The sequence below is a fragment of the Podarcis liolepis genome (assembly GCF_965112155.1).
Source record: "Podarcis liolepis genome assembly, chromosome: 3".
NCBI classification, from domain to species: Eukaryota; Metazoa; Chordata; class Lepidosauria; order Squamata; family Lacertidae; genus Podarcis; species Podarcis liolepis.
In genome coordinates, this window is record NC_139557.1 from 64,863,329 (window position 1) to 64,884,375 (window position 21,047).

At 43.6% G+C, this 21,047-nt stretch overlaps 1 protein-coding gene across 1 annotated transcript in view; it reads left to right on the top strand.

The window, feature by feature from the left end:
• Window positions 1-21,047, top strand: part of AIG1 (androgen induced 1) — an 82,997-nt gene that overhangs the window by 16,318 nt on the left and 45,632 nt on the right. The window contains exons 2-3 of the mRNA XM_083496294.1: window positions 2,828-2,983; window positions 9,445-9,546. Coding sequence (XP_083352420.1) covers window positions 2,828-2,983; window positions 9,445-9,546 — 258 coding nt within the window. The remainder of the gene's footprint in view (window positions 1-2,827; window positions 2,984-9,444; window positions 9,547-21,047) is intronic.

Consider the following 21,047-nt stretch of genomic DNA (forward strand, 5'->3'; position numbering starts at 1 on the left):
ACTTCATGCAGCTGTCTGTAGGACTGAAGTATGCATCCACTGACACCCTAGAGGTGTCTTCCATGTTGTTCTTATGGCTGTCTTAACCCACATGTGAGGAAGTGATTTGGAAATGGCTGGTGATTCGTAGTCTTAAGGACATGTGATTGTTAAGACACATTTATCATGAGACGCTGTGATGTTTGGCAAAGATTCCCCCCAAATGGCTCATCAGATGTGTCTCTTATAATTGTGTCTTACTATTGAAATGCTACAGGGATACATATCTCCATCCATGTCCTGTTCACTTTGCTGCATGCATTTGGGGACATAAGTAGTGAAGTGGTCAACATACTCAGCTTAGCTGAATGGAGGCATGGGTGGCTGGCTCCCCTCTGTGACCTTGTTATAACACCACTGCTGATGGAGACAGGCTTAGTTTATGATTGATTAGGAAATGTACAACTTATATCCCCTTAGAGAATGGGTGTGTGATTTTCTTTGAAGCTGTTATTTGAAGCAGTTCTTTTCTTATAGCTTGGGGGGGATCTCAGTTACAAAAATAAAAAGCCCATTAGGTCATATCTCAAAATGTTGCCAATGCCGTATTGTCCCCCAACACACATTATGGAATGCCTTGTCTCACTTAACATTAAAAGGGATGTCAAGATGCTTTCCACCATTGCCTTCGGGAGACGGTTCTATGTTGTCATTGATTTCATAGCTAATAAGTATTTCCTTGGAATATGCCTACATTTTTTTATTCCCATATCCATGAGATTGTGTTTAGCAATAATTCAAATTAGAAACAAATTTGTGTTCTAAAGTATCTTACCCATTCGTATTCATGAGAGTTTCTGTGGTCTGTTCTATGCAGAAGAGTGATTGTTAGCTTTCGGAATTGCACAAGATTTTACATCTTAGTAGACTTGCTTCTGAGAAGACATAGTTAGGATTGTGCCATAAGTCCTATTTAGTTCAGTGGAATCTACTCCTAGGTAAGAAGGCCTAGGACTGGCGCCTTTGATTCCTATTCACAGGTGGACAGAATGAAGGCAGCCATTTAGTGTGAGGCTTAATCAATTAATAGGTTTTAGTAATGTAGCTATCCTTGATTATTCCTAGAAAAGTATTGGTCTCTTAACGTGGTCACATCTTTGAGATGGTCTTCATCATCATTGCAGCAAGGTGTTGCTTATTTTAGGGTCTTCCTGCAAATTGTGTTGCTGTCCTTCACATTGCTCTGCTTCTGAAGGCCAGTTGGTCAGGCACAGGAATATAATTCTAAGCAGGTAGTACTGGAAAGAATCGGTTTGAAAGCCAGCTTGCATGCAGAAGAAATGCTGCATTACAGCTTGCTGTAATACATTTAATAATAGCAGTAACATTTTTGAAATATATAAAAAAAATATAAAATTGTCCAGTAGCACCTTAGAAACCAACTAAGTTTGTTCTTGGTATAAGCTTTCGTGTGCATACACACATCTTCAGATACCCAGATAATATTTTTATTATTTATACCCCATCTATCTGCCTGGGTTTCCCCAGCCACTCTAGGCAGTTTACAGTACTTATAAAAACATAGTAAAACGTCAAACATTTAAAACTGCCCTATACAGGGCTGCTTTCAACCATTTTTAGACAAGAACACATGTTTATATGATTGGGGACCTGCTAGCTCAATTACTGGGTTAGATTACAAGATGCATAGGATTTCATTTCTGCAGATAAAAATGGGCAACCTGTTGGAAGCTTGATCCATGTCCATTCCTATATTGGAAAGCCAGTCAAGAAAATCTGGCAATACAGTTGTTAGCATTATTAGTACCTCACATCAGTTGGCTAGTTATCAGTTGGCTGTAAATCTCTAATATTCCAGACCCTTACCAGGATGTGATTACTGTCCTGTCTTCAGCCCACACATTTTGGGAAAAGCAGCCAAAAAACTTTTATGTCCTAAGCATGTTAGCAGATTCTTTGAATTCTTGCTGAATTCTGATCAGGTTCTCAAAGGTCAACTTCATAATATAATCTAGGGTAGAGTGTTAATCATAACAAATTATGTGGGCCAGACTTGAGCAGCACCATTTCTTAAGTGTTTCAGGTGTTGACAGGGAAGGTTGAAGATAACTGCCAGCCATGCTCTTTTATTCAAATTTCATCTTGCTATCAATAGAGTTGAGGAGCTGGGAAACACTTGGGACTTTGAAGTAGGTACTTTTATAGTGAAAAGCAGGACTTTTACTGTGTTACTATGTTAGCTTTTTAGACAAACTACCACTGCTGTGCTTTAGCATCCTCTCTGCAGATGGCCAAATGGTGGCATTGCAGGGATCAGATGACCCAATTCAGCAGAGGTTTGGTGACAGAATACCAACAGAGTCCTACCAGGTCTTATAAAGCTGCTAACTCTAGGTCATTCTGAAGAATTTAGCACTGGTGGCGCTCTAGACCACAAGCCCTGACACCCTTGAGACCTTTTGCAAACAGGATAGTCATGTTCATCCACCAGCCCTGATTCTGTTTTGAATTCTCTCTCACACACCCCTGTCTGCATCGCGTTCTAAAATTCCTTGGTGATGGCCTCTTTTCTATTTCTTCATTTCCATGTTAGTGGTTTTTCTGATGTGCCTGATTACTGCCACACACCCTTTCCTTGTGGCTTTCTTTCTGCTTGGCTTCCTATGTAAGAAGATTCATCACACAAGGGTAACCTCTGGTATTTTCGATGTATATCTTAGAAAATGGCTTAACAAAATCACTACTGTAAAAACAACTGCATTGGTCTTATTTACAGCAGAGATGGTGTATATTGGCACTCTAATATATCTTTAATTTTTTAATGCAGGTTATTCAAGCGGTCTTTTTCGGGATCTGCGTATTGACAGATCTTTCCAGCCTCCTGACTAAAGGAAATGACAGCCAAGAACAAGAAAGACAACTAAGAAAACTCATTTCCCTCCGTGATTGGATGATGGCTGTCTTAGCTTTCCCTATTGGAGTTGTAAGTACCATGCAAAGTAATTAACTTCCAGTTTGAGACATGTAGCCCCCACATAGCTCATAGTATACAGTCGACTAGCAACTTGCACACATTTAACTTGCACAAAGTCTCATGTGGACTCTAGGAGGCTCCTGTGAGATCTTGTGGGAGCCTCCCAGAGCCCAGTAAACAACGCAGAGAGCTTAAAGGTTGCTCCACCTTGCATGGGGGACAAGGCCCACTTGGTGCACTGGCGGGGGGATTCCTGGGTTGTTCTGACTATACACAATTTCATCTTTCTCTCTGTGTTGTTTATTCTCTATAGCCTATTAAACATCCCTCGAAGGACCACTTTGTGTAGCTCGCAACACAGTATTAAAAACAACAGTTAAAAACAAGAAAATCAACCACAGGTTTGAACACACACGCATTACAGAAAGCACAGTTTTTTCAAAGGTATCCAAGCATTTTGTCATGTTTTAGAAATACCAAGAAATGCCTCATAGAGGTCAGTAATCACCCTGTAGGAGCAGGCACAGATAGAGATGCTGGCAGAGTTCTCCCCAACCAGTTTCGGAGAAGAACTTCATGAGTTTATAAAACCTGCCTCAAAAGGTGAGCCCCAAAGCCCCAAACTCCCGGATTAATCAAACCTCCCACCACCCATATCTCTGTCCTGTCTGGATTGAGTTTTGGTGCATTCACTCTCATCTAGTTCATCACCGATGCTAGACATTAATTCAAAGTTTTCTCTACTTCCCACTGTGGTGAAAAGAAGAAATAGAGCCAAGAGCTATTTGCACACTGATGGCATTAATCTTAAGTCTTTGGACAGCTTCTCCCAGCAGTTCCATGAGGGTGTTAAACAGTGACGCTGGATGGAGAAGATAGAATCTTGGAGCACTCTGTAGGACTGCCCCCATTCCAACAATTCCTCATCTTCTTAAGCAAGGACAGAACCTATACATTTCTCTGTTATTTCTATTCTTAATTCATACAGCAGTAATGTGTAAAGCAGAAAATTCCACAATTTATTAAATTCAACTACTGTGTGCAATAATGGCTTCTGTATTACTGTATTGTTATTTCTAGAAGCCCTAAGTGTGCCAGTGTGTAGTAAAGAATGGAAAGCATCATTTAGTTGTTTCTAATATGTTTTTGGTCCTTTAACCTATTTTCAGTTTCTACTATTATATTTCAGTTAGGTTTTTTTTTACTCATAGCAGTACAGCATCATAACAGATGATGTTAAAAATAAGGTAAAACAGAAATGTAAGGGGGAAAGCAACCCAATGCATTGGGTAATCAAACTTGCACTCTTATACATGATCACTGAAACTATAGCAGTATAAATAAGAGAGAGGCTCTCCAAAAGAGTAGGAAAAGGTCCAGAAAATGGCAACTAAAATGATCAGTGGAATGGAGCAACTCCCCTATGAGGAAAGGTCGCAGCATTTGAGCTTAGAGTAAGAGGTGATGCGATAGAAGTTTATAAAATTATACATGGCACGGGAAAAGTGGATAGAGAAAAGTTTTTCTCCTCGTTAACACTAGAACTCAAGCTGAATGCTGAAAGATTCAGGAGAGATAAAAGAAAGTACTTGAAGCAACACATGGGTATGGTTCTTACTCCCACGGGAGGCAATGAGGGCCACTAACTTGGATGGCTTTCAAAGAGGATTAGACAGATTTGTGGAGTCATGGTGGCGTAGCTATGCTCTGGCTCCATGGAGGCAGGAGTGCTTCTGAATACCAGTGTCTGGAGACTGCAGGAGGGCAGAGTCCTCTTGTGCTTAGGTCCTTGCTTGCAGGTTTCTCGCAGGCATCTGGTCGGCCATTGTGAGAACAGGATGCCGGATGGGCCATTCCACATGACTGTTATTATGTTCTTTAAAACAACAACACTGAATTCTGTTCTTTCTAATGAAGCTTTTTTAAAAGATCGACATTTATAGAATGACAAACTGCAGCTACATCTTGTTCAACCACCTTTGCACTAATGTGTGTTGTTATTAAGAAGAACCCTTCCCTCTTTTTGAATCACTAGTTTGTTTCCTGATTTCAAATTCTTAGTCAGATGACACCTTGTCATGTTGCTTTCTGAAGCTTTAAAGTAGAATAGGGAAATGGAAATATTTCTTCACCATGGAAGAGGGACATTGTTTTGTTCGTATTATTCGTATTATTCATCACGTTGTCCATGCTGTTGGGAAGCGAGACTGGATATTACAAGCTAGCTGGTTCTAGCTATACAAATCATTCACAAGTTTTGTTTAGAAGCTGAAGGAACTGAAGGCCCTGGTTGTAGAACTATTTAACTTTATTGCAACTTTGCCTGATTGCTGGATGTATTTGCAGGAGATGCAGAAACTCACAGGAGATGTAGAAAATCACATTTTAATTTTGCATGACTTGACAGTAATGTCACAACCTCATGCATTATGCACGTTCACAAGGCAGCATTTCCACGCATTGGGCATGATAATGTAAGCCTTTGTCTCACAATGAAGAGCTTTGCTACATCCTGCAAATAAAGCCATGGAATCTAATTGGTGCCACTGATGAAAAACAGTATTCTGCATTTATTTTATTTCTAATAAAGACATGCTCTTACAATGCAGTTTACAATATAAATGTTTAAATTAAAGAACTGAACAAACACATAATAAAAGCAGCCCCAGATAAAATCATATATAGAGGGCCAGCAATGAAATCAATAGAAAACTTGGTGGGATTAAGAAAAAACATTTTCGGGACTGTTTAAAGGCTGTACAAGAGGGAGCCAAGCAGGGTTCTCATGAAACACATATTCTCTGTTTTGTCTTTTTTTTCTGTGTTCAACAATTGATTGGATACATGTGTCAGGCACTGTTTTATGATTCTGATTAGCTTCAGAGTTACTGCACTAATTAGTTCTCAAAGCATTATCAGCTATTTTCTGGGCTGGTTTCACAGGATTTTTAGAGGAGCATGATGGTTTGTAGGGGTGTTCTAATTTTCTAAGAGATTTGAATTGTAAAATCCAATCTGATCTCTCTGAAATATGGAGTAGAGGATCCAAAGGCTCAAACAAACAAACAAATAAATAAATGCCCTTCATCCAAACGTCAGAGGCTGGTTCACAACATAAAAATACAAAATAAGAACACAAAATGCATAATAAAACAAAAACTCATTTAAAAGGCCACAAAATGTTAATTTTGTTAAAGGCCTGGTTAGAGAGAAACCTACCCATTGTTGTATGTGCATTTGTAAAGAAAATAAAATTGATTCGTATGATAGCTACATGCCTGCATTTTCTGGAGTGGAAACTGACTAAAATTAGAATTGTTCTTTTATGCATCCTTTTCGTACCCCAGGCATACCTGTGTTTTGCACTTTCGTTAAACAAATCTGGCCACCTGGAACACCAGATGGTTGCAGCCAGTTTTGCTGAACCATTTCCATCCATAGGCTGACTTTGGTTAGGAGACAGATGGAACTTCCTATCTTCTGCTCTCTTTTTTTCACTTTTACCTCACTGGCAAAGTATAAGTTTTCGTTGCTTCACAAGATACTTCATGTGCTCGCCAACTCTGTTGGACTCACTCAGTTATGATTCAGCTCAACTCACTTTAATTCATTAATATCAGGCCTGTTTTTGTTTCTTTAATGTAGCCCTGAAAGTTCATTTCATGATGCATATGTTTCATATGCCAGTTGTGTTTCACAAGGTCACCCTAACCCCTTGTAGTACAATACGTCGTCTTAGAAAAATGGGGGATTTGTATCATTTTCTCCGTTGTCCTGCCTTTCAAGTCAGTTGCATGTCAACTGCATCAAAAGGGGGGGGGGGATGTGTGCCAACCCCAGTATTGGCACAAGAAAGGGAGCTACTTCTTGCAGAGCATTTTTACTTACAGTGCCTTGCATGTGGTCTATCATAACTTCTTTTTCCTGGCACAAATCTTAAGTTAGCTTGAGCAGGCATCGGTACTCATCCTAAAAGCCAAGTTACAGGGAACCAGGCAGAGGGCCTTCTCAGTAGTGGCGCCCTCCCTGTGGAACGCCCTCCCACCAGATATCAAAGAGAACAACAACTACCAGACTTTTAGAAGACATCTGAAGGCAGCCCTGTTTAGGGAAGCTTTTAATGTTTGATGTACCATAGTATTTTAATATTCTTTTGGAAGCCGCCCAGAGTGGCTGGGGAAACCCAGCCAGATGGGCGGGGTATAAATAATAAATAATTATTATTATTATTATTATTATTATTATTATTATTATTATTATTATTATAACAACAGATGGACAAATATATTTGAAGCTAGGGCGCTATGCATTGAGAGAGCAGCTTTCTAGTATAGCAGTGAGAGAACAGCTCCCAAATTCTTGTATGGCTAAGAGAATATCTGTTTTCCTAAGCAAAAGTTCCGTTTTCGGGTGAATGAAAAGGTCACAACAGATGTTCACGTCAAAAACTCAGGCAAATGAACCTCCACTGCAGGCTATTTAGTTCATATTCACAACACTTGCAACACTTATTCCTTCCAAACTATGACAGCAATTCTCTGTGCATTTGAAATATAGGAAATATGGGAGCACAATAAACTTATTTATTTATTTATGTACGGCTCTATCACAGCAGTGTATCAAAGCGGCTTACAACAGTAAAAATAACATAAAGCCATACAATAAAAGCATAACACAGAGCTTTCCAAACTTTTCATGTTGGTGACACCCTTTTTAGACATGCATCATTTCATGAAACTGTAATTCAGTTTTACCAGCAAACCGAAGGTTAAACTAGCCCCTTTCCAGCCTCAGGAAGAGCGTGGAGAGCATTTACACAACATACCTACACACTACAGCCAACACACTAACATGTAGTGACACACAGTTTGGAAAGCTCGGGCATAACAAGTTTAAAACAACAAAGTTAAAAACAAAGATCAGTAATCAGATGTGTAAAGGTAAAGGACCCCTGGACGGTTAAGTCCAGTCAAAGGCAACTATGGAGTTGCGGCTCTCACCTCGCTTTCAGGCCGAGGGAGCCGGTGTTTGTCCACAGACAGCTTTCTGGGTCATGTGGCCAGCATGACTAAGCTGCTTCTGGCGAACCAGAGCAGTGCTCGGAAACGGCATTTATCTTCCCGCTGGAGTGGTACCTATTTATCTACTTGCACTGGCATTCTTTTGAACTGCTAGGTTGGCAGGAGCTGGGACAGAGCAACGGAAGCTCACCCCGTCGCGGGGATTCGAACCATTGACCTTCTGATCAGCAAGCCCAAGAGGCTCAGTGGTTTAGACTGCAGCAGTACCCGCGTTGTATTCCGCAGGAGTGAGCCAATGACACTAAAGGCTCAGTTTCTGATTGTTGTCAAATGAGCCTCACCAACTTGGGGAAACGATCAGAGACACTGCTGCAGATGATCTCAGTGATCAAGCTGGGATATAAGGGTTCAGGCGATCCCTGAGGTACCCTGGACCTAAGTTGTTAAGGGCTTTGTAGACTAATACAAGAACCTTGAACCTTGGCTCAGAGTAGATGGGCAGCCAGTGCAGATGTTTTCACAATGGCGTCGCATGTTCTCGACCTGAAGCTCCCGTCAGCAATCCATATAATTTCTCTTAAACATTCAGATTATCCATGTCCTTGTGAACTGGCCTGTGATCTTTAAATGAAGGGCAATATATAAATTTAATAAACAATAATAATTCATTGTTTCTTGCTCAATAAAGCCAGCTGGCACGCATTTGACTTTAGCAAAATGGAACATATTTCCATTGACATGACTTGATTACAGTTCTCGCTGTGTCCATAAATGATGGGCAGGGTGTTTGAGTTGTTCTTGTTTTGAATCAGGACAATACTTACTAGCTCCCTCTACTTCGAAATGAACTTCTTCGCATGCGTCACCATTATTGACTTCACAAAAATTGTGTGTGATTGTTACTAGCTCAGAGGCTTGTATATCAAAATATGTGTTTTATAACCTAAATATAAAAAGTAGGACAGAAGATGTACATGCTTTTGGAATATGAAATGACCAAATTGTTGGATGACAAATCAAGAACTTAATGCTTTTTTAAATTAAAGAGTAGTTAAAAAAGAAATCTTGCCTAAAGTTTCACTTATTTAAAAAATGTGGAAATTTTGAAAGGGAAGAAAAAAATTTCCCATGTTTTAATATTATGCTTATTTCCAGAGTTTCTATGTAATGTCTCAGGATAGCATGTGTAGATAGACTGCTTTATGTGGCAAAATTCACTTCTGACCACAAGACTGCTATCTGGAGAATAGGCAGAGAGATTATCCCCAATGACACAGCATTGGGCTATGCCAGATATATACTGTGCATTTAAATCAATTAAAAGAACAACAGCAGTATTTATTTTTACACCATTAAAAGGAAGTGTTAAATGTTAATACAGTACTTTGCCTTTCTTTAACAAAGAACAAACATTTTCTTTCTTTCTTTCTGTTTCCCTCCTTGCTCCAGTTTGTCGTATCAATGTTTTGGAGCATCTACATCTATGACAGAGAACTAGTTTACCCAAAGCTCCTTGATAATTTTATACCGCCGTGGCTGAATCATGGAATGGTGAGTAGAATGACCAGAACACTTTCCTTGCTTTTAAAGAACATTGTTAATTGGTTTATTTCATTGTTGAGATCGTATATGCTGAAATGTGCATGATGAAAAATACTCAAAGATGTTAATAGAGAGGATTTTTTTTAAAAAAGAAAGAAAGAAAAGATTTTCTTTAACAGCTGGAGGATCAACCCTCATCTAATTTAAACTTAACTGTACAAGTTCTTGTGCTGTGTATATGACACAATATTAATAAGGTATCTTTTTTACCAAAGATTTGAGTGGTGTTCATGTAGAAGATAAGTACCGTATGTTGAGAGGTGGCTCTAAGCTGCATGTTTACCCTGCCCCTTGTCCAATCAGTTCTATAAAATGCACAGGAAGCTTACACACATGGAGAAGACGCCCATCTTGCTGAAATTAATAACTGCAATTGTGGGGACAGGAGGTGAAGTGTGACTTCGTGTGCAGGGCTAAGTGTGTGACCCAGGGTATTTTTCAACACTATTGCGTTATATTCTGAGGAACAGGTGCTATCTTCTAGTTGTCTGTAGTCAAAGAATATTAGAACACATGGTAGATAAAATTTAAAATACGGCTTTTGCTGTGTTATGCTTTCATACAAACAAATACTTCTGTACAGAGAAGTGCCCACCCCTGACAGTCTCTCCCTGGTGGCCCCCTGAGTCACCCAAAAAGCGCTCCTAGTTTTCAGTGATTATCTCTTTCCCCACAGCCCATCTCATGCAGGAAGATGTCCCAACCAACGGAAGAGGTGTTTTGGAGGGATTGGGGGCTGCCAGTGGGAGATGGGGATGTGAAAATCACCTTCTACTGACCTCCCCCACCAGAAATGCTCTAGATTGGGGTCCCCAACCCTTTGGACCTTGGGAACACAACTGGAAATCACAGACACTGCAAAATACCGTACCCAGTTTTCTGACGGAAAACTGGTGATGCTCATAAGCTCCACCCCAACCTCCCAAAACTGGAAAAACATATCTACATGCTCCCTCCACATAAAACACAGGCAAACAAAGCAGAATACCCTCCACAAAAAAGCAGCCAAAGGGAAAGTAGGAAAAAACTGTCTCAATTAAAAAAGCATTGGGGAGGGGCACTAATGTGCCTGGCACACTTGATGTCACATCACATCGTTCGTACACACTTCTTGAAGTGTAGGTTGGCATGTTGTTTTATTTCCAACTCCTAACATTGCAGCAGGCCTCATTAAAAGCCCTTTTAAAAAACAAATGGTTAAGTCCTGTCAGTTTCTGTTTATCCAAGTGTTCCTATGACTATAGAAACATTTGGCTGTTGGGGGTTTTCACCACTTCACTGCCTAATGGCTTCTGATGCGTTAGCTATCTCATTATCTTCATTGATAATTCTAATTCAGTCTGATGCTTTGTCTATCATAGCATCACATCTGGGATGAGATGATGAAGGCTTTTTTTCTTTTCTTTTCTTTGTAATAGAGAGAAATCTCTTATTTTTAGCATGGGGCCATTATTAACACTTTACAGAGGAACAGAGCCATCATTTTGGCATAAGCTTTTGAGGTAAAAACACAGATGAAAAATAAGGGAATAATGTTACCTGTAAATTAGCTGACTTGCTGTGTTCAATAACAGCTAGGGTGATTGTTCTGAGCACTTTAGGGACTGACCTTAATAGGTTCAGGTAGTTCACAATAAACCATTTTAGGAATCATTCAAAAATGAGTACGGTAGCTTGAGGATTTAATTTCTACTGTCACTAGTGACAGATTTACCTTATCCTTACAACAACTCTGTAAAGAAGAACAGCATTAAGTACATTACAGATAAGCAACCAAAGCTAAGAGATAGTATCTTCCCTACGACTACTTATAGTACAAGCCCTAACCAAGTCTTTTCAGAAGTAAGTCTTGTCAAATTCAATGGGTCTTACTGCCAGTAAGTGAGTGGAGTTAGCAGTAGCGGTTGGTGGCATGGGGTAGGCAGATTGGCTTTGCCACTGCATCCTCACCACACGGAACTCCCTCTTCCTCTCGGTAACTGGCAGTCATGGGAAACTAGGGGGTTAGCATCGAGGGCTTCTTAACTTGCAGCTGAGTGCCTTGGCTACTATGTTACAGTAATTCTACCAATTGAATAGGATTTATGCCATGGATGCCACTGAAAATTTTCCTCTCTCTGCCTTCAATGCAACTTTCTGGCCTGAGGGGCATGAACCCAACAGTCATCTTTACTGTTTATACTCATGTGGCTCAACTGTTGACATACCATCCACCCATCCATTAACCTTGAAACTCAAGTCCTTGGTTTGTATAATTCTGCCATCTTCATGCTTATTTGCAATTCATCAGTTATTTGTTATCCTTGCTTTAATTACAGATCAAAAACAGAGGAATGTTTTCAAGGAAAGAGCTAAGGAGGGTGATAGTATTAAAGAACAAAATGGCTGGGAGGAACAGGCCAAGTTTCCTTAATGGTTTTCTGAATATTTGTCCTTTTAAAATACGTGAATTTCTTGGTTAATTTAAAACAAATGCAGGTTTAGAGTGCTGTGTTGGCTGAGCTCCAAGAAGCTTTCAAGCTTATGTGCTGGTCCTAAACAGTTTACTTAGAAACAAATCCAGCCGATTTCAACATAACCCATTTTCAGGATGTAACCTTACGACCAAACCCCATCACCACCTGCAGCTCCACAAGTTTGTTTCTAAAATCCCATAGTTAAAAGTATATGCACATATTGCTCTTGCTGCTTTGGCATAGGCTACTGGATCAGCTTCCAAAGCATCTAGCACAGAATCAGGTTCTTGGTCATATTTGTGCCTGTGTTTGAAAAACCAACTAATTTTAAATAAATTTTATCTTCAGAACATGTGATCAGAATTAATGGAATTCATTTTGTAGATTCCCCAGCCCCACCCACCACAGCATGTTGCTATGTTGTTTGAGCTATAAATTAGGTTAATAAAACAAACAAACATAGTAATCACAGGGCAGTTTCCAACACAGGATATTATATCTGGGACTTTGACAGTTAAATGACATGTGCTAAGTAAGAATCTGCCACAGTTGTACTAAAATTTCTGCTTTAATTTTCTGATACTGCATATTAAGGGGAAATACCGTATTTTTCGCACCATAGGACGCACTTTTTCCCTCCTAAAAAGCAAGGGGAAATGCGTGTGCGTCCTATGGAGCGAATGCAGGGGGGAGGCAGGCGGGAAAAGCCCTCAAGAGCCGCACACAAGCTTCGTGCGCTCTTGCGGGCTTTTCTCTAGGAGGGAGAAGGGACTGACTGGCTGCAGCAGTCCCTTCTCCCTCCTGGGGGAAAAGCCCCCAAGAGCGGCACCCTCTTTAAAGGCTGCGTGGCTCCTGCGGGCTTTTCTACGAGGTGGGGGAATCCCCCCACCTCCCAGAAAAGCCAGGAGAAGCCGCACAGCCCCTTTAAAGAGCGCGCGGCTTCTGCGGGAGGTGGGGGAAGCTGCAGCAGATTCCCTCCTCCCGGGCTACCTTTGAAGAGGCAATGTGGGAGGGGAGCAGCTTACACTCGTGTAAGCAGCTCCTCTCCCACTTTCCTGCTTCAAAGCAACTACGGAGGAGGGAAGGAAGGGGACCATGGATCCTCCGCTGCTCGAGGCTTCAGCGGATTCCTCCTCCGTAATTGCTTTGAAGCAGGAAAGTGGGAGGGGGGCAGCTTACACTCGTGTAAGCAACTCCTCTCCCACTTTCCTGCTTCAAAGCAACCACGGAGGAGGGAAAGAGGGGACCCATGGATCCTCTTCGCTGCTCGAGGCTGCAGCAGATTCCCTCCCGGGCTCCCTTTGAAGCAGCAAAGTGGGAGGGGAGCAGCTTACACTCATGTAAGCAGCTCCTCTCCCACTTTCCTCCTTCAAAGCAACCACGGAGGAGGGAAGGAAGGGGACCATGGATCCTCCGCTGCTGGAGGCTTCAGCGGATTCCCTCCTCCGTGATTGCTTTAAAGCGGCAATGTGGGAGGGGAGCAGCTTACACTCGTGTAAGCAGCTCCTCTCCCACTTTCCTGCTTCAAAGCAACTACGGAGGAGAGAAGGAAGGGGACCATGGATCCTCCACTGCTCACGGCTGCAGTGGATTCCTCCTCCTTGATTGCTTGGAGTTTCTCTGGGCAGGAATTCCCTCAGCTTAAGTGGGGTGGGGGAAGTGTGGCAGGTAGGGGGGTACTGAGAGACACATGTCTCTCAGATGAAAATTGGGAGTGGGCATTGTGTGAAGTGGCTGTGGATCTCCTGCCACAGAACTGTAGGACTGTATAGAGTTGGGAGGGCCATCCGAGGGTCATCTAGCCCAGCCCCCTCACAATGTAGGAATCACAGCCAAAGAACGCCAGGCAGATGGTCCCCCAACCGCTGCTTAAAAGCCTCCAGTGGTGGAGACCCCAAACACCTTCCGAGGTCATAGAATTGCAGGGTTGGAAGGGAACCCCAGGAGTCATCTAGTCCAGCCCCGGTGGACAGCGGGCGCAATCCATCCCGTTGCGCAAGACTAAAGATGCTGCGCAAGGCTAAAGAAGAAGCCAAGGCAGTGAGCGGGATGGATCGCGCTTGCTGCCTTGTCTTCTTTAGCTGCACTGGAGAGGTTTAGCTCCTGGCTGGAGAGGTTGCGCGGCTATGGATCCCACACGCTGTCTTGGCTTCTTTGCTCTTTGGGGCTGGGAGGGGGGAACCCGGGCTTCTCCCGCAGCCCCGAGAAGCTCTGGGAGAAGTGGACAGGCTGCATGCAGCCTGTCCGTTGCTCTTTGGGGCTGGGGGGGGGATAATATTTTTTCCCTTGATTTCCCCCTCTAAAAACTAGGTGCGTCCTGTGGTCCGGTGCGTCCAATAGAGCTAAAAATACGGTAGTAACAGTGATATAGAAAAGGTAGATAAATAACACTCTGTACACACAGAGAGATGTTGTTGTTGTTTAGTTGTTTAGTCGTGTCCGACTCTTTGTGACCCCATGGGCCAGAGCACGCCAGGCACTTCTGTCTTCCACTGCCTCCCGCAGTTTGGTCAAACTCACGCTGGTAGCTTCGAGAACACTATCCAACCATCTCGTCCTCTGTCGTCTCCTTCTCCTTGTGCCCTCCATCTTTCACAACATCAGGGTCTTTTCCAGGGAGTTTTCTCTTCTCATGAGGTGGCCAAAGTATTGGAGCCTCAGCTTCAGGATCTGTCCTTCCAGTGAGCACTCAGGGCTGATTTCTTTAAGAAAAACAGAGAGATAGATATGCATATATATAAGGACACACAGTATATAGGGGTTAAATGATAATGTGCTTTTATCTTGTATTTTTATGCTGTGAACTGCCTGAGATCTACAGATGAAGGACAGTATACAAATTTAATTAAAAAATAATAATAGCAATGTGGCCACTTCTGATTAAATTAACCTCTTTACATTCTGGCTTATCATAGCTTATATACAGCAGTGCACTTTTGAAGGTCCGTATTGAAGTGGTCAAGAAGAGATGAGTGTATATTACTTCACACTTACTTACATTGAGTTGTATTTCCCATTTACCCAGTTTGCATAGATACCTGTTGATACATCTAAGAGGTTAGATAGATCATACGTATGTCTGCAGAACCCATGCTGCCTCTACTTCAGTGTTTCCCAACCTTTTTTGGGCAAAGGCACACTTGTTTCATGAAAAAAATCTCGAGGCACACCACCATTAGAAAATGTTTAAAAAATTAACTCTGTGCCTATATTGACTATATATAAACTTTTACTTATGTAAAAAAAAAAATAAAAAAATAGTAACAGCATAGAAGGTAATGGTTAGGCCCTCTTCCAAATATGCTGGGTTTTTATTTGCAGGGACTGTTCTACATGGGAAAGCATTCAGCACTGTCATTCTCCCATCAGCTATCTGAATTGGTACTATTCTGGGTCAACTTACTCTGCTGCATGTGTAGATGAAAATGGCACCAAGTGTGGGGGAGGGGGCAGAACAGGTTTCAGATACAGGATATTAAGCATACACGTACTTCAGATTGAACTGGTTGCTTGCTTTGCAAGTTTTCATTTCCCAAATGACTGCCTTGGCAAGCGCAATACCTACCAGGCTCAAGGCCGGTCTCGCGCTGCCACTTCCCGCGCTCTCAAGGACCCGAGAGGAGGAAGGCGTGAAGGGAATCCCGAATACCTGGGCCTAAGCCATCCAGGGCTTTAAAACTTAATTTTGAACTGGGCTCAGAAATGAACATGAAGGCAGTGCAGCTGTTCCCTATGACTGGAAGCCAACGCACACAGTCCAGGCTCCCATCAATAGTCTGGCTGCAGCATGCCAAACACTTAGCAGTTTCAATCCTGTGTTGAGCATGCTACAGTCATCCAAACATGGCATCGCTAAGGCACAAATGGCCAGATCAGCCATTTCAAGGGGCAGATGCAATGGGCACACCAACCTAACTTGCTCAGAAGCACTCCTAGCTGCAGCAACCACCTGAGCATCCAGATTTAAAACCGAGTCTAGGAGGATGGCTAACCCCATTCAAGACAGGTCGCATTCTGGTCCCTGGACTGGCCATTCAACTTGACCAGGAGCATGGAAGACCTTTGCCATCTCTGGATTGCGTTTCCATTGACTTGTCCACCCACAGACTTGTGCTGCCTCGGAGCAGATGCACAGGGAGGCAGGCACTGCCTGTTGACCTCCCCATTGAGAGCCATCAGTGGGCTTGGTGGTGGCTATGTTCCACTTCCACCTCTGAATACCAGTTAAACTCCAGTCCTGCTTGTGGGCTTCCCAGAAGAGACATCTGGTTGGCCAACGTGGTCTGAACTAGATGGGTCCCCCTTGGCCAGATCCAGCAGCAGGGAGCATTTTTAATGTTCTGAAACTGACTCTGAAAGTGGGTGCAGAGTAGGGCCATTGTGCTTAAATTAATGACCAGTGGCCTGGTCTTGGGTCTGGGGACTTCGCTGTTCCCAGGTCCCAATGGGTCAAATAGCAGGGAGCTCAGATAAGGAGCAGGTGCAGGTTTGCCCCACAACCACAAGATGGGAGAGCGGTAGAGCCAGTTTTCCTTTGCTTTGAACTAAAGGCACCCTTTATCAAAGTTCTTTTTCCTTAGGCACTGGTGTGTGTTGTCTTGAACTATACACTATTTAATATACCTATTCCAGTATGATTTTAAATAAAAATAGAAGAAGAAATAATAATGATTTTTTTAAAAAGATGGCGAGATGGGCTTCCGGGCAGACTGGAGCTCCAACGGGGAGGAGACAGGAGCCTGTCCCAACAGAGCAGAGCAGAAGCAAATGTTGCCTCCCCCCGCCCTGCCGCCGCACTCAGGATTCGGAGGATACGGAGCTGCGGTTCGGACAGCAGCAGTTTCTTCCTTGCAAGGGAGCCCCAGCGGCACTGCGGGTGCGGGTGGCCAGGATGTCCTGCTGGGGCCCCGAGCTGCTGCAGTTGCTCCCGGGGAGGGGGCTAGTCCTCCGGGCCCGGAGAAAGCCGGTGTGTTGGCGCGGGGAGGGGGGCGGTATTTCGTAGCCAGGCTCCCGCAGCCAAGTTGCTGGCAGGCGCCCACTTTGCTCCAGCCACCCAGATGCCGGCGCGGTCCTCTTCGGGGTGGGAGGCGCCCCTGCTTTGCGGTGTAGCACACCGCCCGCCCCGCTCGGCTCCCTCCACCCCACTCTGCGCAGCTGAACCGGCAGCAGCTTCGCCTCTCCCTGCCCAGCCCGGGCGCGCCGCCTGCGGCAGGACCTGCGCCGGGTCCCCGCTCTCCACTCGCCTCCGCCTTTCCCTTCCCCGCCTGCCGGCCCCGCTACCTACCCACCAGGGCGACCCCCAGCCAGCCCCTGGCCCCGCCGCCCGCGCCCCCGGCCATCTCCTCGCCAGCTGCAGCGCCGCAGTGGCCTCTTCTTCCGGCCCGAGCGAGCGAGCGGCATCCCAAGTGTGGCTCTTGCTCCGCCGCTGCCTGCCCTCGCTGCCAGCCTCCGCGGCTCTCTCGGTCTCCAAAAGTTGCCCGCCCCCTCGAGCAGCCGCGCCTGGGAGGCTCCGAGGGGCGGAGGCAGCCGGCTCCGAGCTCGGCTTGGCGGGACCGCCTCCTCCGCAGCGAGCCCTGGATTGGACCGAGCGAGCAGAAAGCCTCTTTGCCCGGCCCGTGAGGCTGGCGAAAGTTGCGGGACTGGCCGGTAGGCAGCGCCGACGGGGCGTGTCAGTTGGGGAGCCCTGTCTGCAAGCAGGCAGGGAAGGCTGTTCGCGTGGATCACTTTTTAGAAAGGCAGAGAGCCTCCGCCGGAGTGAGGATCCTAAAATCTGGGTCGGGACCAGTAAAAAGGACGAGAAACTCGCTTCTTCGCCCTTGATGCCAGGGGCTCCCAAGCCAGTCTCTGCAGCCATGACTGCCGGGAGCATCAGAGTGGGTGAAAGTCCTCCTCGCCGCCGCCGCCCCGCCTCTCGCCGCCCGACTCCCTCCCACGGCACACCAGGCAACGTCTCGCGGCACACTTGTGTGCCGCGGAACACCGGTTGGGAAACACTGCTCTACTTCACCAAGACTTGTTTTTCTAAATGCTTTTAAATTCTATCTTTACTAATGCTTTCCATCAGTTTTCCCAGAACAGATGTTAAGCTAACCTACCTATAATTTCCTGGATCCCTTTTATTTAAAAACAAACAAACTGGTGTTATATTGGCCACTTTCCAGTCCTCTGATGGCTACTGATCTTAGGGACAAGTTACATATTTTGGGTAGAAGATCAACAATTTCAAATTTGAGTTCTTTGATGACTTTTAGATGGATGCCATTTGAACCTGGTGGTTTGCCCATTTGTCAGTAAGGCAAAAGAGTTAGACTCTTGTTACCACTATTTTCCTTAGTTCCTCAGACTCCTTTCCTGAAATAGTTAAGGCACAGGGATGTACCCTACATCCTCCACTGTGAAGACAGATGCAAATAAATCATTAGGCTTTTATGCAGTTTCCTTATCCTCCTTTAGCACACCAGTTCCTTGTCAACTATCCTTTGCACATGTAGCAAATAGCATAGCGTTACCTTCAGATTCCTTCCTTGGTAAGCATTCAGATCAATTTACAAAGTTTTTTTTTACTAAAAAAAGTAATGTTCTCGATTGCACATTGAATCCTGCTTAGTAAGTTAAAACCTGCCTATTTACAATTAACAAATGTGGCAAAAATGACTTAATCAGACCACAATATGTATTTATATATTAGCATTTCATGGTAGCTCATTTATTTGTTTAATTTGCTTCCATAGCAACTGGATTCCTTCACTTGCTTTTAGAATATTCTTGGTGGTAGTGTTAAGGTTGGGTTTTTTTAAAAAAACAACAACACACCAAACAAACCTATGATCAACTTGGTTTAAGTTTGGCAGGCAACATTTCCTTCAATTGAAGACATATGCAAGAGCTTTGTGGACTTACTGTCCAGTGTCCCCTCCCCCCCTGCAAAAAAAGCCTTCTGTCTGTAACAGAGTACAAAAAGAAAGAAAATCATGTATGGGTAATAATGAAATCAACTTACGTTTTTGTAGGTTAGAAGCAAATCTTTCTTTCTACTTAAGGAAACGAGCATCATTTCTGCAAAAAGTATTGCATTCAAATAATAAAGACTGTTGAGATATTGCTATAGTGCTGATGTGGTTGTTGGCATCCATCTGTCTCAATAGAAGAGTGTGCCTTCAGGGGTGAACTCAAACTGTGGGAGAGTTGCAGTGCCTGCTGTGGCTGTAGAGACCGATATAGGAGCTACATGTTTTGTTGCAACTGGGGCAGATGTAGGTGTCTGGTTGTGCTGGTGTAGGTGCACCATGGCGTTTCTTCTTTTTGCGCTCCTCCCAGCAGTCATTCCTCCTTTGGTCACTGCTGTGGATAGATGACCTGACTGATTGTCTCCAGGCGTTGCGGTCGTCTGCAAGGGATTCCCACAGGGAAAGTTTAATGTTGCCTGCCTTCATGTTATGTTTGCAGACATCTTTGTAACACAGAGCTTGCCTGCCAACTGGCCTGATGCATGATGCCAGCTCCCCATAGAGCATGTCCTTGGGGATCCTGCCATCTTCCATTCTGTGGACATGACCAAGCCAGCATAGACCTCACTGAGACAGTGATTTGAGCATGCTAGAAATGTGGGCTTGGGAGAGCACATCTTTGTTGAGACTCTGTCCTGCCATGTGCTCATGGTAGATGTTTGAAAGTGACAATGGGCTGTCTTCAGAGGTCAGGCAGAATGAAATTGTGAACATGTTCTCTTACCTTCTATACCTCCTGGCTTACTGAGTAGATCCATGCACGTGGCAAGTCATTCCTTGGTAAATTGTTGCCTATATTCACTCAACTCTTGTATGCCTCAACTGGGAGGCAAAGAGTGCAAGTGGCCACAGCACCTTGCAGATGCCTACTTTTCATAAGACCTACTTCCACAACTTCTTCAAACATTAAATAATGCTGTTCTCCTGGTGTGATCTTTACCTTTCCTTCTTTCTTGAAACAGCTTGCTCCCATGAAGTAGACTACAATGAATGGTGCCAGGTGCTAATGTTTGCTTCATTTGCAGTTGGGTAGGTGTGGGCAATTATTTTCATGAATTGGGATGTTCACTATGACAATTGGTTGAAAACCAAGGCCTCAGAAGATTGCTTGCTCTACAAGATTGGAGGAACTACTGACTGGGTGGTTCATGGCATACCAATGCTAAAGTCTTAATACAAATGTGGGATACTGCATTGTACTCTTAACATATATTTCTTGTGAAACTAATAAGTAAAAAAGGGAAATGGTGGCAATATGAGCCCTCCCTTATGTAGCGTTGACTAAGATATGTATTGCATTGGTACCTGAACTTCCTGCAGAAATGTTTGTAAGTTTGTGCTCTCTTGAAGTTCTCCTGAAATTTGCTTTGAGTCCAGATCTACTATATCTTATCCAAACACATTTTTTGTAGTATCTTTTGAATTATTATGAGGTATTTATATGAGAGAGATGAGTATGTATAGCTATAATACTTTTGAGAAAAAGTACATAATGTAGGATTTGTTGTTGAAATTTATGCCAGGAAGAAAACTGGACTTCCTCAATCACAATGTTGGTCTTTTTTCTTGGTGATAATCAGAAATACGAATCAGGTTAGACAATAACTTTCACTAGAGGAGGGAAGAAAGCACTCTTGGCAGGAGAGCAGACTGATAAAGCCTCAGCTACGTGGGATAAGTGGCTTCATTGTAAATTGAGCTATTCAAAAGTGTGTCTCAACATGGTAAAAATTATCAGGCATCTTGGACACAAGCTTGTGCTGCTTTGGTACTTGTTTTTATAGAGTACTGGAGTTCTGGGGAAGTTCTGGCACCAAAGATCTACAACCTATGTGGCTGTTACGGCATCTTGGTAGAAGGAAAAGCATTTAAAACTAAGAAACGTGTCTTTGTATAGCAGGAGCAAGGCAGCAAACAACTGTGCTAACTTCATTAAGTGTCTTTTGTAATATATGAAATCTAGTCAATTTCAGGAAAATAGAGGAAA